This window comes from Thunnus albacares, chromosome 1 (assembly GCF_914725855.1).
Source record: "Thunnus albacares chromosome 1, fThuAlb1.1, whole genome shotgun sequence".
Lineage (NCBI taxonomy): Eukaryota > Metazoa > Chordata > Actinopteri > Scombriformes > Scombridae > Thunnus > Thunnus albacares.
Window position 1 is genome coordinate 8,070,336 of NC_058106.1, and position 16,510 is coordinate 8,086,845.

General features: G+C 40.7%; 1 protein-coding gene across 1 annotated transcript in view; it reads right to left on the reverse strand.

The window, feature by feature from the left end:
- Positions 1 to 16,510, reverse strand: part of adamts18 (ADAM metallopeptidase with thrombospondin type 1 motif, 18) — a 60,606-nt gene that overhangs the window by 28,250 nt on the left and 15,846 nt on the right. The window contains exons 4-12 of the mRNA XM_044365629.1: positions 15,418 to 15,697; positions 13,900 to 14,114; positions 12,883 to 12,966; positions 12,607 to 12,766; positions 10,490 to 10,595; positions 9,414 to 9,551; positions 9,157 to 9,310; positions 7,273 to 7,368; positions 6,009 to 6,157 (exon numbers count right to left, since the gene is read on the reverse strand). Of these exons, the coding sequence (XP_044221564.1) occupies positions 6,009 to 6,157; positions 7,273 to 7,368; positions 9,157 to 9,310; positions 9,414 to 9,551; positions 10,490 to 10,595; positions 12,607 to 12,766; positions 12,883 to 12,966; positions 13,900 to 14,114; positions 15,418 to 15,697 (1,382 nt within the window). The remainder of the gene's footprint in view (positions 1 to 6,008; positions 6,158 to 7,272; positions 7,369 to 9,156; positions 9,311 to 9,413; positions 9,552 to 10,489; positions 10,596 to 12,606; positions 12,767 to 12,882; positions 12,967 to 13,899; positions 14,115 to 15,417; positions 15,698 to 16,510) is intronic.

Consider the following 16,510-nt stretch of genomic DNA (forward strand, 5'->3'; position numbering starts at 1 on the left):
TAATGAAATCCTTGGGCAAGGGAACTGAAAAAGTCCCTAATAGAAACAGTAAACACCAGGAGAACAATGCAACCAGAGGCATATGTCTTTTGAATTTGCTTCACTAGTGCAACAATATTGAAAATGTCTGCATGAAATGAATGTCAGCAACAATCAGAACTAATTCACTGCATTTTCCTTAAACTCTAACCGTTCACCTCCTCCATTCAGACCTGGACTCAATCAAACAGTGACTGAGCTGCCAGGAGTGATGGAGCTCCATTCAAGGTGGGTGTGTGTGTATGTGTGTAAATCTGCTCTGTGCCGATCTTGCTTCCCTCAGTAGGGGGGGGTGGATTTGGCGCAGGTTTTCATAGGCCTGATCCTATTAAGACTTAGCAGTAGACAAACGCGGCCCATATGGTAATGTGCTTACGGCGGGCCAGCAGGGGACTACACCGTATACTCTGTCAGTCAAGGCTTTCTGATCAGAGGCAAGCATTGAAGAGGGGCAGTTTTTACTTCAGAATGGAGCTGAATGCACTTGATGGATTATGGTGGAGTAGGCTGTCTGAAGAGGCTCTCCCTGAGTTTCACAACACTTGAGGTTTCTCTACCTCTTTTCTTCATTGTCCTCCATTCCCCTCTCCTCTCGTCTCCCTAGATCATCCAGATCATCGCAACTGTAAATCTACTTCCAAAACAAGACAGAAACCAGATATGACAAGTTTTCGGTTTGTGTTTCAGTTATTCCCCTTCTGTCTGTGCACCCAATTCCAACACAGCCCTAAAGATCCTTAAGGTTGCTTAAATGTCCCAGAAGCCTGGTAAATCTGCCTGGAGACAGAAGCTGAGACTGACCTCCTTTAGGTCAGAGGTCACCATGTCTAGTCTTTTCTTCTTCTTGAGTCACCTGTTGTTTCCCTGCCCCTCTCTCTGTATTTCACACACATGCAAATAGATCCACATTCTGCTGCTGTGCTACGGGCCTAACCCCTGTAAAACACCTTTACAAGTCTACTGGGAGACTCCTCCAAACAAGGGTCTATCTAAGCACTATCAACCCCCATTCCCATTAAAATGAGTGTGTGACAAAATGTACACCATACAAAACCAGGTCAAGATCGTGAACCTAATCTCCCAGGCTTGTTGGTGAGGATTAGGTTGACTGTGTTTGATCTGGCAGGTGGTCTACGGGGAATGGAGGAGCAAGGAGGGAGGTGGAGGGAGGGGAAAGGGGAGAAGATTCATTTTCCGTCTTGGAGCAACTCCTAGAAAGGAAGGCTTTAACCGGCTGATCCAATAGACTTCTTTTACTAGGCTGAGCAAGAGATACATGCTTGAGTCATAAAATGGATGGGTTTTTGCGGAATCAAATGAATGATTTTTAAGACTTCTCCTGCTGAGTGATGATTTTGTAGCAGAACAGAGGTGAAAATGTTCAAGAAGCTGTTAGATCTATAAGCTCCGATTCCAAACAACATGGGATTTTAACAGATTTTGTCTAAAATTGGAGTTGGTATGTCTATTTGAGTTTACAATCATTACAAGAAGAAGAGAACATTGCAACAAGACAATTCAGCCACACAAAGTAATCATTACACATGCACTACAACAAATTAAGTAGAACTTGCTGATATTTAGAGAATGAGTGTCTCTAACTTCAGTTTGTTTTGCAGTTCATTTCAGAAGTAAGGAGCAGAGTTGGTATGTGAAATATTTGAAGCTAACCTATGTTGTTATGGTTGTTTTACTTTGAACTCACTTGAGGTTGTCAAGCATCTCAGCAACTTCAGTAGCGTGGTCTGGAAGATGAAAGTACACGTATGCTGATGCCTTCTAGATTTACATGATAAACATACAGAATTTCTCAGTATTTCAGTGTAGATATAATAGTGGATTGAATAATGGTGTTCCTGTTTTGAAAGGTGAAACAAACTCTGTTCCAGTTAAGACTACAATTTGAATCTTAGTTTTTGAGAAAGATGTTTGACGTACGTTTTGTAGGACCATCTGCTGTCAAACCAAATTTACTTAAAAGTACATAAAAGTACTTAAACCTGCGTAACTTTGGTGTCCCCCTTCTGGCAGTGAGAGTAAATAGTTAAATCGTCAAGTTAGCAGAGGGCTAAACCGGAAGTTAGCTGGCTCTTATTATGCGCATGCTCTAAGGGTGCCCTTCAGCTCCGGCAAACCAATCATTGCTGGTTGACATAAAATGCATTACTACTGGTGTGCCAGCATGGGAACGTGACATGGACACCAGATTTATAAACTTTTTATACTGTGAAATACAGAGAAATTTATCTGGTGGTGATAGGCTCAATTAGCATTGAGTGAACTCATTTGGCAAGGGCTTGAATGTAACAGACGTTCATTTATATGTAAATGAGTCCCACGCTCCAGCTTTAAAATACTACTACTAATCAAAAGCAGACGGTAACCTAGAGAAGGTCTAGTTTGCTGTAGAGCCGATGGCATACCAGATGGTATTGTCAGCAATGTACAATTTTTAGTTGGCAGTTGGACTGAAGCAGATATTATCTATGTATAGAGTAAAAAGCAGGAGGCCTAAAATTGTTCCTTGTGGTACACCTTTATCAAATATCTGGGGAGCAGCTTATTTAACAAAGCATTGTGATCAACATTATCAAAAGGTTGGACAGGTCTACAAAGAGTGCTGCACTTACTTTTTATCAAGCGAGTTAACAATGTCATCCACAACAGCAGTTGAAGCAGTTGGACATGTTGCAAGTTGGACATAAAAATCTATAAATTCAGTTTAGAATCTATAAATGTGAAAATTTACAGTAGGTATCAGTGATATGTCAAGAGATTTGAGGAGGACGCCCCTCAGACAGTCCAGTTTGGGGGTGTGGATGACATTAGAGACAAGCAATCAGATTCGGGCTAAGCCATTTTGTTCTGCTCAGATTAGGAGCAGAGGGGCCCTGCCAAAATAATCTCAGCGATTACCGGGGACAGTCACACACAAACGCTCTCTGAATCTCATGAGTCATGGAGTACAACGTGACTCGGGGGTATGCAGCTAGGATTAAGTCAAAGTGTGTATGAGAGGGTACAGAAGCAAGTGAGTATTGGGGTGGAGGGGTTGAGGATGGTGATGGCGATGAGAAGGTGCCCTAAAACATGTAATATTTTTGTTTCCCATCAGATTAGTGACTGATCTGACAAAACCTTTGCCCATTTTGATAATAATATCATGACTTGGCATTACTGAATATGATATTTAGCTCCTGCCATCTTTCCTTCTCTGTGTCCCACTGACCCCATAACTTACCGTTTAGCAGCATCAACCCATTTTTCAGAGACTGCTGCTATTAAGCGCTCTTTAGTGCCACAGGAATGATAAATGAACTTGACAGATAACCTGGTTTAAAGGGCTCTGTGGCCCTTTTTGGTCTGCCAGTCATGGTGTATAATGTGTATCATATGAGGGCTGGTCTGCCTCTGAAAACGTCTTTGATCCCTCAGAGGGATTAGGAGACGAGTCAGCTGTGACGGACAGAACAGCCACATCAGTGTCTGCCTTGCTGTTAAGTAAGCAGTGATGAGGCCAGTGGAGTGAGGCGAGCGATATAGTAGAAGTCTCTGAATATCTGAACTGACTCCTTAATGGAGTGGATGTGATGAAAAAAGGCATTATGAAACTAGAAAAGGCTTCATTTTCTGAAGAAAAATGTATGTGTGCTTGCAGCTGAAACTTCATAGAAGTCATAGTTGAAGTGTCAGTCGTAATACAATTACTAAAAGAAGTTCAGTTAAAGTTGAAGTTCTGAATGAAGCTGCAGTTCCTGTTTTGTGTGTAGGCACTGAATTAAGTTGACATGTCAATTTACATGTAAGCCCTGTGTAAAGCTGAAGTATCAGTTGAGGTGAAAGTGCTGAAAAGAGCTAAAGAATCAGTGAAAGGGTAGGTGATAAATTGACTTGGAAATGTCAGTCGAAGTGGAAATTAGTGCAAGTTTGGAAACTAAAAGACAAGGGTTTTTGGGGTAGTCATGCCAAGCCATGCCACAAGCAGTCGAGCTGTGTTGGCTCGCTACAAGTGTTTTTATACTGCATAGCATGGCTATGTAAAATAGGTTGTTTACCTGTTGTGTTGTTTGTAGAAAATGCATTAAAGGATAGATTCACAAATTTTCAAGTCTGTCTTGAAACAATAGTCAGGTGCCCAATTGAACACGTTTTTCTTGCTGTAATCATTCCTCCTGTTCATACAAGAGATCCCTTCATAATGTGTTTACGATGTAAGAGATGGGGGACAAAATCCACAGTCCTCCTAAAAGAATAACTGTGGAAGATATCCACTTTATTTGTATAACTCAGACTGGATATGACTTGCAAATATGATCTAACCTCCTATGACTAATTCATAAATGATGGCAATCATTAATAGTACAGTGTTCAATACAAACCAATCAGTATATCCTTAGTGATGAATTTTGAGGTCTGTGCACCAATCAAGATGGTGCACTGGCCTGGGATATTATCCATTAGTCATGATCTTGCTGGAAACTATATGTGTGAGTGTGTGTGCTCATGCATAAATATGTGTTTCATGTAGCAATGCTGTTGCTGCCAAGTACAATATTCCTTTAATTGTCGTCCTGACATAAGGTGATTCTTTAGAGATCTACTAAGTGAAAATGTTGTCTACAGACAATATAAACTGTGCTAAACATTAGCTGACAAGAAGAAGTGACATCTAGCCCAGGAATAAATTCCTCCAAAATTGTATTTTGGTAAATATCAAGCATGCTTAAAATTCATTTGACAGCTGGCTAGAAACACAGCAAGGAAAAACATTAGAGGTGCTAGGAATCTGTGTTGACTTATGTTTTTCTGTTCACAGGACGTGGCTTGCACAAGTGAAAATAAAAACACTGCTAATTGGTTCCACCATCCCCATCATGACTGTTCCTGTATTACAGTATGGAAAAAGTTCAAAAACCCACTCCTCAAGGAGACGTAGCAACCTAAACATAATGAAACCCTTAACAACAACAAAATTTATTTCATACAACTATAAAATAATGTCAGTGTTCATCATCTGTAATGTAATTTAGGGAAAAAAAATGCTGAAATCAGTCCGTGGACTACACATACTGCGCAGTAAATGCAGGAGAGAGGCTGAAATGGCATGAATGATGAGGAAACTAATCCTTCCTCTAAATATCCCACTGCAGACATCCTGTATCCAAATTTAAAGTGCTGGTGTTGTGGGAGCTGCCTAACTAACTGCAGGCCAAGACAATCAATAAAGTGATTGCAACATAGTGACAGAACAGCAATAATAAATCCAGAAATCTATTGTATGTGAGAGAAATAAAGGCCTAAAAACATCTAATAAATCTCCCAAGTGTTCTGGGGAATAACAACGAGGGATTGTATGTCTGTTATGAAATGCTGAATTAAAACTGGGAATCTCTCACGTGCGTGTAATGACATGCACAGAGCACTCTGCTAACAAAGAGATATGCACTGTGGGATGTGGGTCTGCAGAATTATGTAGAATTATGTTTGTGTGAGTGAGCAGCAATGGGGGACGTTTGCTGACTGTCTTGGCGGCTTTCAGAGAAAAGAGCATGCTATTAGGAGGTTTTCCTCGTCTGGAGCATGGGGAGAGATAGTCTGTCTGTCTGGACTGTCAGCCTGACTGATGAGAGCGGTTATCTGTGTGTGTGTGTGTGTGTGTGTTAGTGCGTGTGTGTGTGTGTGTGTGTGTGTGTGTGTGCATGTACAGTATGTGTGTGCAAGTCTATGCTGCTGACAGCTACCTGGCAGACAGCGCTTTCAGGTGTTCAGAAAGGAAGGATTTTGGGAAATGATGCCTTCAAGAACTGCTTTCTGGCCCAAACTGCAACTTAAGTTTTTATTGTAGAAGCAGCCACATGACAACATGAATCACTTTGTCATGTGTTTGGCTAGTTAATATTTTTAATAGCATCAAAAAAGAGGAGATGAATTAGATTAATAGAAGATTATGTGTATGCAAGTGTGCATACCTCGGGCTGGTACAGGTGCGCTCCCTGTACATGACCCCTCCTCCACAGGTTCTGGAGCAGTCGGACCACTGGGACCAGGCTGACCACTGGCCATGGACTGCCCTGGGACCATGCTCCCCATATTTAACACACTGACCCCTCCGACACCACTGGAGGAATGAGAGAAAGGTAGAAATGAAACAGGAGAAGAGAAAAAGACACACATAAATAGCTTTCTTATCAATACTTGAGCTTCGGCCCGGGCGTCTTGCCTGAGTTTTCTGGTTTGGACAAACGCCCAGCACCACACCTGGACACCCAGACTCTCTAGCTAAAGCCAAAAAACACATGCACACACACACACACACAAATACACTGTGCACCACACCCGAGCCAATCCAAGCCAAGCCCTGCACTCACACACATCACCACCTCTCTCGGTCTAAATATCATCTTTCGATATGTGAAGAGGTGCAGCTGTTCTGTGTCCAGCTGGGAGAGTTAACAGAGCGCAGTGCTTCTGCAGGTACGTGCATGCACAAGCGGCAAGGATGGATACTTTATTAAGTATTTATTGATTCTACTGTAGTGCTTTGAATTAAATAAGTGGCCAGTTACTGTAATATAATCTAGTTTGTGGTGTCTTCTCTGGATTTTAAAGTTGCAAGGTTTACTTTGGCTCGGGAAAGTGACAATATGTCAACTTAAAGGGTAATTCCAGTTTATTACAACTTGGGTCTTATATTCGTAGACATTATTTCTATCAGTTATGAAAATATTTGACTCACAAAAGTAAAAGATCTGGGAACACGGCAATATCTACGTAAAAAAAAAACGCAGGGCAAGAAACGAGCTGTCAGACGACGAGACAGGTTGTAAACATGCTAACAGTTTAGCCAGATTATCTAAACCAAATGTCAGTAATAGTCCCTCATTGCACAAGAAACTGTAAAACTATAGCAGGTATGGTGGGTCAAAGTTAAAGCAGGGAGTCGATCTGTAAACTGTGATGGATGGTTACAATGAACAGTTTGGGTAATAATTTTAAAGTCTGTCCTCCTGTGGTTTGTTTTCTTACTGCTCGTGTTTCTTGCCCACTCAGACTTCTTTTTAACCATATCATGCATGCAAATAAGACACTGTTAGGCCCATATTTGTCCATTTGTCACTAATTTTAAAATGTATGCATGGTGTCTAATTAGTGCATCAAAGAGTGGAAGTGTCAGTCAGCAGGATGAGGGACTGGTTGCTGCTATTTCACAGGAACAAGAAGACCTTTCCTCACCATGTCAGGACCACAGCTGGTGCCTTCTGCAGCGGGCATGAACTTGGTCTCACACCGGTGACCTGTGCGGTGACACCACAGCGACTTGCAGATGTCCTGTCAAACAAGACACACACAAACCGACAGGCTGAGACGTCATATCATATCAGATATGATGTTTATTATTTTGCTTATGACCATGCACTGTTTCTCCACTCCTTCCTCTTCCCTGACCGACAGCACCTGCTTCTTGCCGAGACCACCATCACACTGCTCGATAAGCCCCTGATAACAGGCAAATAAGCTTCCCCACAAAGCCTCAGTGTCAAATCTAATCACTGTACTTCTTTAATGAAACGGGCTATAATTGTATGTGTCATCTGACCCAACAAAACAGAGACAGAGCGAGCGAGTGAGCACAGAGGGAGAGCCCGGGTCGAGAGACAGGCGGCAGAGTCTGGCAACCCGCCCAACTGCAATTGGCAAAGAGAGAGGAAGGAGGGAGGGTAAGAGCAGGAGAGACAGCTCCTGTGTGTGTGTGTGTGTGTGTGTGTGTGTGAATTTGAATCTTTGTCCTCATGCTGATCTACTTCTCTGACACCGAGCAGGTGGCTGACAGCCACACCAGCAGGCTGAAAATCATTCTACATGAGCCCATCAAGGACACAAAAAAAACATAAAGAAAAAGTGTGAAAGGCAGCCCTAAATCCACTGTTAATCAGCGTGTAGGTTAATTTACCACCCACTGACTTGCACACAAGTCTAAGAAATGCAGATGTAGTATTTGATCTTCTGTTAGGGAAACATAGCAGGGATTTAGAAAAGTCATGAATAGCCGTGATGATGTCATGTGCGCTAATCCGTCATATATACGATTTGGCAAAGTCGATTTCCCAGCAATTACAGCCTGCAGGGGGAGAGTGCATAGTATTTTAAACAGCATTTACATGTGAATCAACAGCAATGAATGCACCTAACATAAAGGCTTATATCAAGTCCACAAAGCTTTAGGGGGTGCAACTAAAGGAATGCATTTTAATGGAAGGTCAAATGTGGGGCGTTTGAGGTTATTTTGCAAAGATCATGCTAATTAATAAAGTGCCAGTTTAGCACGACATCATTAAAGCTGTAAAGCAGACAATTCCAGCCTCCTTATGACCCAGGTGCTCTGTCTCATTACTGGAGACTCATGTAGTTAGTCTTGGTTTAGGCAGGGGGACACATGAATAAACCTGATTTAGGATTGTTGGGGTCCATGAAGATCAAGATGATTCAAGTGCTATAGATTGGGTTCTCTGTACACAGCACAGAGTTAGTTTTAATGATCTAGTGTGGGAATGATCCTTCCTCTTTTCCTTATTCCTCTGCCTTTAGTGTCTTTGTTGGTTCATGTAACACCACTGCGTTGCCATTTTGGCCAGGATTCCCTTGAAAACAACTGAAAACCCATTTTCACTTACTAACCTCATGGGTCTTGGATGGATCCGATTTCAATAAAGCAAAGAGTAAATGCGCCCAAGAAACAGACAGATTGAAAATGAAATGTTCAAACCACCTCAGGAGTTGATCTGAGATGCATTCTCGCCAGATGTTGGAAAGTTGTAAATGCATCTGTCTCTCTGAGAAGCATAAGTAATCCTTACTCCTCGAAAGTGTAAATAAGTCAGTAAGTTGCCTGTGGAAAAAGCCTCTACAGGGTCTTTCCTTGTGATGATAGCAGCTAAAATTACACTTAAGTTAGCTATCGTTCTCTCTGCCTCATTAAAGCGTCATGTGGAGTTAATCCAGATATGATACACTTGACATGACGTGTAAATGGCACTTCAGAGGCCATCCTGTTTAAATAAAGGAATTAAAATTAATAAAGGAAAATCATACTAAAAATGTACAGAGTGAATACCTTACCTTGACAAAATCAAGGCTGCACAGTTTGGCTTTGGAGCCAAACTGCCACTTGCACTGTGTGTCTGCATCGTACAGCTGCCCGGGAAGCTGTTCGGGGTATTTGTACTGACCAATCTGCTTGGGCTCATCCACCAGGCAGGATGCCTGGGCTGTACTGGTGAACACAGCAAACCACCCGCGTAAGTCAGGAACACAGCAACAACAACTGACTGGTAAATGTAAGTGTTTGTGCGTTTGCGTGTGATGATGAGGCCTACCCAAGGAAGCGGCTGAGGTACTGTCGACTGCAGGTAGACCAGGAGAAGACCCCATTGTTTCCAGCTAGAGTAGGAGACATAATGTTGCCCTCTGTTTTGCGACAAGGGTTCCCTTCCCCATCATGGATCATCCCAAAACTGGAGAAAAATGGACATAAGGTGATTTAAATGACTAAGATCTCTCACAACAAAACACAAAAACATTGACTGGCATGTAGTGTGAGTTCTTAATCATAATGATGTCATTGTTTATCCACCTTTTTATGTTACACTATCATCACTATCACACTAATCAAATGAAAATATAGCATGTTGCATTGAATCACAAAATCTCACTCTCCAAGGCCAGCTACACAATGCTTGCTGATGCTCGTATTCTCTATTCATCACTGCGTCATATGTTTAGCAAGTACCTCTGTCCTAATTTGTCAGTGATTAACAGTTTCAGCCCTAAAGTCAACATGTTTCTGGGCATGCTTTCAGTGTAGTTGGCTAAATTCATTAGGATATTATGTCTTATAGATATTCTGATATATTATCACCCGGGTGAAGTAAGAAACAAATCACTTTGCCCCCAGTTTGTGTTGAAAGCAGTCCAGACAGACAGAAGAGTTTTACTGCAACATTAAATCTACAAATATCAAAAATAAACTGCCTCCTTTCTCAATGGAAACATATAAACACGAAGACAGAGCCATGTAGCCTGAGGCAGTTTCCATTATTCTCTCATAAAGTGTCATGGGTTGGATGAAGTAGTGCTCTAACGTAATGCTCTTATTTCACTGTGTATTTGTTTCTTTAAATCAGACCACATTTATTTCATTTCATATATACTCATTACATCCACTCACAGCTCTAAGCCAATATAGTGACTGGTATGGTGCGTTGCTCTAAAATGACAAATTCAGACACAGTTTCACCTGTTTTAAGTCTACAGGTACAATTTCTGTCAATGTTTTTGTCAACTTTACAACTGTGGCGTACTGTGAGTGATGTGCTGTCTACAACAGTCGTGCACTAGCCCTTTAAACGTGAGTTATTAAGCTTGACATGATGCACTTTTTTGTGTAACATACTTGTGTCCAGACTCATGAGCGATGGTGAAAGCCAAACCCAGTCCTGTGTCCTCATTGATGGTACAACTCCTGTATTTACTGCACATGCCACTGATGGGAGCAAAACCTGCAGAGATAGACAAAGAAGGTGAGAGATAATGTGTTAGGTGTTATGGAATACTTGGTTATTAATAAAATAAACAAAGAGAACAAACAAAGATCAAACCTCAAATCCCTAACATAAAAATCACTTGTCTTTTTCTCCGTGTTGTATCTGAGCACATTCTTGCAGTTTAAATCTTGACAGATTTGGCGTGCAGTAAATGTCACATATGCACAATCGCGTGCATGCATGCTTGAAGGGGGATTTCACACCAGCTGCAAAGTGCTGCCTCACAAGCCCTTGCCGCCTTATCCTGAGATTGTTCCTCGACATTGATGGCTGGTTTAGCATACAACTGCTGATGGTGGACCTGACAGCGTTGGGAGAAAGATAACTGATACTAGATGTGGGATTTAACTGACAAGCTGATGAAAATATTCAGAAGTGGTCGCTGTTTTTTTTTTCATATTCTCTGGCAGCAGTCTCTCCCATTAGACCCGGAGAATAAGGACATGTTCAGCAGAAACATCAATATGTGGTTGATGTATGTGACTGTGACTTAAGGAGCCAGATGTTAAACTTTACAACACTGGCAGAATTTGGGTCAAACATGAAGTGTGAGTGTTGCTGCTCCAAAAACCTCAGCGCAAAATACTCAGCTCAGTTTAACATTGTCTTTGTCTCAGGTCTAAAATTTTTTACAGACACACAGATGTTACATACGGTCAATCAACAATTCTGCACTTCCAAAATAAATTCTAATGAAATAAAGTACTGCATTGATCATTGCGGACGCTTGACAAAAACTTGAATATATCTGTGGTATTTTCATCTTTATTTTAACTGAAAATCAAACTAAATCTAAAGTGATAATGATATTAGCCAAAATTAGTTGACTACTTTGTTGTTGTTCCAACTTCCTTTTGTTCCTATAAGTCTTCAGATTTATGCATAAGTTGAACATAAGCTCATTCTAAAGTCCAACACTGGTCACCATGGATATTCTGGGATATGTTTCTTGCTTAACATGTGTTACTTTGTTACTTTATTGTTGATTTTTCATCTTGTTTATTCAGACAAAGGTGTTTTTCACACAACTTTGAGTGGTATCCGTGGTGGGATACTTTTTTAATAAGTTCTCCCACAAAGTGACAGTTAATTAAGGGCCTAGTCACTAACTGCAAGCAGAGATAAGTAGTGGTCTAACTTTTTCTAACTCCACACCCCCAGATTTTCTCATTTTCAAACTTGTTATCTTCAGCCAGAACCTGACTTAAGTGACATAACTTGAGCCAATTTATAAGATTTTATGCAGCTCCCTCTGGAGCCAAAAAAAGGCTTTATAAACAACTTTTTCACATATGTGGTAGTACTCAGCGTTTGATGTATAAAAATTGTGGAGTTCCCCTTTTATAGAGCTTATGATTCTCTTTCATAGAAACAGAGAACTCTAACTTTTAACTTCTGATGACATTTTAAATGAGCAACAGTAATTTTACATCTACTTCAGCGGACTGTCTATGTGTAGGAGATTTTGGTTTCCATCACTGGTCAAAGCTGTATCCTAAAGGTATAGAGAATCAGACAGGGAGTCCTTGTGGCCTAATGGTGAAGACGTCCTTGGCTGCATGTCATACCACTTCTCTCCATGTTTCCTGTCTGCATCTGGACTGTCACAATCCAAAAAAAATCACATATGCTTGGATTTATGACACTGCAGTAACTAGTAAATGTCACTTTTGCTCACAGTGACAAATATTTGCCTTTCTGCACTTACAATCTCTTATGCTTTCCCCTGTCAAACTTCATTCACTTTTTGTTGTAATATTTACACCCATACTGTCACCTCTACACCTACATGCCCAAAATGACGGCATTTATGTCATGTAAGGGGTAACCACTGGAGACAGCCCCTATCATCTCATAATACCACATCATCATGACAGCCAATCAGTAGGAACTGCTGCTCCCCACTTGACTGAGAAATAGGAAGTCTGGCGTTTGGCTCATTAAGGTTAGCTGAGTGCTGTCTTACCCAGCGTGTCACAGGGTTCGTTCTTCCAGGAGCAGATGTCTAGCCCGGTGAGGAGAACAGCATGGTCATGCCGTTTACCACCTTTCCCCACCAAACCTGACTGCCACTGACAGAAACTGTTGAGGGACTGGTCTGCATGGTGATTTATGGTCAAACCCAGCTGGAAGTGAAGGGAGAGGAAAGGAGATGTAGAGTGACTGAATGAATAAATCAATCATGAGCATCCAGTGCAAAACAACAAGACTTTTTGCAGAATAAAAGGGTGAATCTACTCACAGGATCCTGTTCCAGTAGTAGCAAGCTAACCACCACAATGTTGATGTCCGTCCCAATGGTGCCGTCTTTGAAAAGACTGGAAACCTGCAAAAAAAAAAAGAGAGAAAGTTTTTGGTAATAAACCAAATGTGCCAGATCTAATGTTCATGGATAACTGATTATCATATGCCTTCCTCCTCTAGAGAGAAATATAAAGTAACGTTCAACCTTAGGTAGGATGACTGTGCTATTGTTATCTGGGTTAATTTACAGGTACAAAAGCAGAACAAGCTCCACTTCCTAGGCCATGAAAATGTCTTGAACCCAAAAAAAAAATTCAAGATATTAATGCCCTTACAACATTTTTGACCACAAAAGGCGAGAGAATGCTGACGGACTGCTACTTGCAAGGCAAGGGTTGAGTGACTGATGGAGACAGGCAAAAGTGTCAGTAGGCTACTTTTCGGTAACCCTGCTAGCTTGTCTACTTGTACTGTACAAGAAGGTGAAGAGCCACATAACACAACTATAATTGGGAAGTTAATTAACCTCCATACAGCAAAGAGAAAAACACATTAAAGTTATTTTACTTCTATTTAGTTTTTCAAAGCAAAACAAACTTGAAACAGACTACCACAGAATTTACCACAGAATTTTCTGATAAATCCTTCAATGTGTGGGTCTGTCACCCAGCTGAAGACTTCCACCAACTAGAACTCTTCAAAATGTCTGACTGAAGAAACAACTCAGTACTACAACAAATGCCATTTTCAATAACCAATACCTACTGAAATGTACACTATGTAACTGTACACAATTACGGTGCTTTTTTTAAAATAAAAACTCTTAATGCAACACCACAAATAAGCTAGCAAACATTAGTGCTAGCTCGGTCCATCAAGAAAAGAAGAGAAAAATAGAACTAGAACTAGGAGAAAAATAGCAATACAACTGGTTTTCCCCGTCTCTTCTAGCTTTTACTGTCTACCTACTATCTTTTGCTTTTTTTCCTACTCCCTTTTCTTCTCCCACCCTCACCATATTCATGACGGTGAGAACGTAGGTGGTGACGTTGTCTCTGCCGTGTTTCTCCAACATCTTCCTGTCTGCCACCACCAGGGTCTCCACATTCAGACCTCCCACCCTGTTGGAGTTGATGGGCGATCTCTTTGCCCTCCCTGGCCCTTCTGCCTCGGGCATCGCAAACTCATCCGGCATGATGAACCGGTCCTCAGCAGGAGGCTTGGGAGCGTCTACAAGGGCAAAAGGGGAAGGACGGAAGGGAGGAGAGACAGAGAGGGCATGAGGGAGAGACAAAGACACAGAGAGAGAGAGAGAGAGAGAGAGAGAGAGAGAGAGAGAGAGAGAGAGAGAGAGAGAGAGAGAGAGAGAACTTGGCAGTGAGGGTCAAATGGATGAACCGTCTTTTTCCTGGCTCGTGCCGGGTGATAAGAGTACAGGCGTGGGTGCTGAAAGGCCAGGAAATTCACTCCCCACGCTGCTTCCTACCTCTCACCACTGGAGAGAAAGATGAAACTGTACACTAGCCTGAGGGTTGAATAGCCTCAGCCTGGTTTTGTGCCATTACAATAAATGCAACGCACTCAAATACTGAACATTTAATACACATGAATCCTCATATTAAACTGCTCTATAACAAATGTAACAACACTATTGTTATGAAATGTTAATAATACTACCATAATGCTGCGACAATACACTACTATCATGTTCTACCTGCGGTTTCAGTAGCTTTTCTACCCTAGCTGATAGAATCTGCATATCCTTCTCAGTATGAAGACGGTCAAATAATATTTAATTAAATGATGATGTTAATTAATACTGGAACAAAAAAATCACTGATTTTAGTCTAAAAATAATATCTTTGCAGATGTTATCATATTGTATTGTTAGTATTATTGCAACCTAACCATCCTAAATTACATTCCCACATTATATACCACGTCATAAATTTGTGTAATAGGTAAAAGATTTTCCACAAAATGAGATATAGAGATTTTTTCCATTTAATTTTAAGATTTTAATGTGACTTTTCCTGCAGTTTTTATTTCTGTGCCTGGAAATACTGTATCATCGTTCACTGTAGAAGATACCGTGCATATTTCTCTATTCACTTTATTCACTAAAATGCATGTTTTATGTAAAATACTGATAAAGTTATGTAATTAAATACTTAAATTTAACAAGGTTAATCGATTTATTCATAATGGAGTTGCATGCATGTTTAACCATGTGTGGATATGCAAAGCATTGATACATGTAGGACTATGCAAAGACATTGGTGCATAGTGTCCACTTCAGTGGAGGATATAACTTCTGTATAACATACAAAATAACATCTAAAAAAGCACAATAATTTAGCTTTGTTTTAAAGAATGGATAAAGGTTTTTAATTCTATTGTGATTAAATAATTAATGCATGAAAAGAGTCATTTGACAGACTTTACGCCTCACTGGAAAGTATAACTTGTGTGAAACTTGAATAAAGAATTTTCAGTTGGAAAAGTATAAGGAATATAAGGTTCCCTTACATACATTGCTTGCGGCGTCCGCAGAAGTGTTGCCTCTGAAGCTTTCCATGTTGGTAGTCATGGTGATGCTCCTGCTGATGATGCTGGAGGTATGGGTTGACAGGTGTGGAAGAACTGTGGCTAGATGGGTTGCCAGATCTGCTGTGGACAATGTGTTCCGCTGAGCGTTTGTAGACTACATGCGGGTGGTGACCAACGGGGGCGCTGTAGTTATGTTGTTTGGCCAGATGCTGGGGTAGCGGTGCAATCAAATACTCCTCCTCAGACACACGGATCAAACCTGACTAGAAAAGACACATGAAGCAGGCATACACAATGAATAAATACCATGGATTATTCACAAGACCCCTCAAAATAGTTTCAGATAAATTGAACAAATATTTGATAGGAATGGACTAAACCCACTGAGCAAAGCAATATGTTTTCATTGTTTAAAATAGTGTATAGACATCCACGGGGTCAGAAGTATCAAATAGTTTCAAATGTATTTAGAACATGAACAAAGGTGAAATGTTGTTGTGTTCAATCTTATGAATTTATATATATCTACCTCATCATACATCTTTATGTAAGATGTGTTTCTGTTACTCTGATGACGGCTATTGACGCTAAAACATGTTGGTTCATGGTTTTATCAAATTTTGACCAAAGAGTGATGTCAGTCTTTTAGTCTTCATATAACAGGTGGTGTAAATATTACATCATTATGTTTCTTCAGTTACTGCTTTCAACAATGTTTCTAACCTCCATAATGATGTAAAAACCTACATGTTGTGGTATCATAATACAGTCACATACTGTATACAGAAACAACTACATTGGCATTTGCTAGCACACAGCTCCCCAGTCTCCCCTACAGCTTAAGTGTACCTGAAGCAACTCAGTCCCACCTATAATTACTACCCAGACCCCATCCTACCATCAGCAAATGTGAAAGACAGAATCAAAGTTGTGTGTACAACCAGAATCAGTTAAATCTGAGTTAGGGCTCTACTTAGCATTACTTGCTGTTGGCATATTTTGTTCAACCCCATCAATTAAAATATTGTGTTCCTGGCTTTGTTTCCGATAAAACATCTGCTTTTCTCAAAATAAAG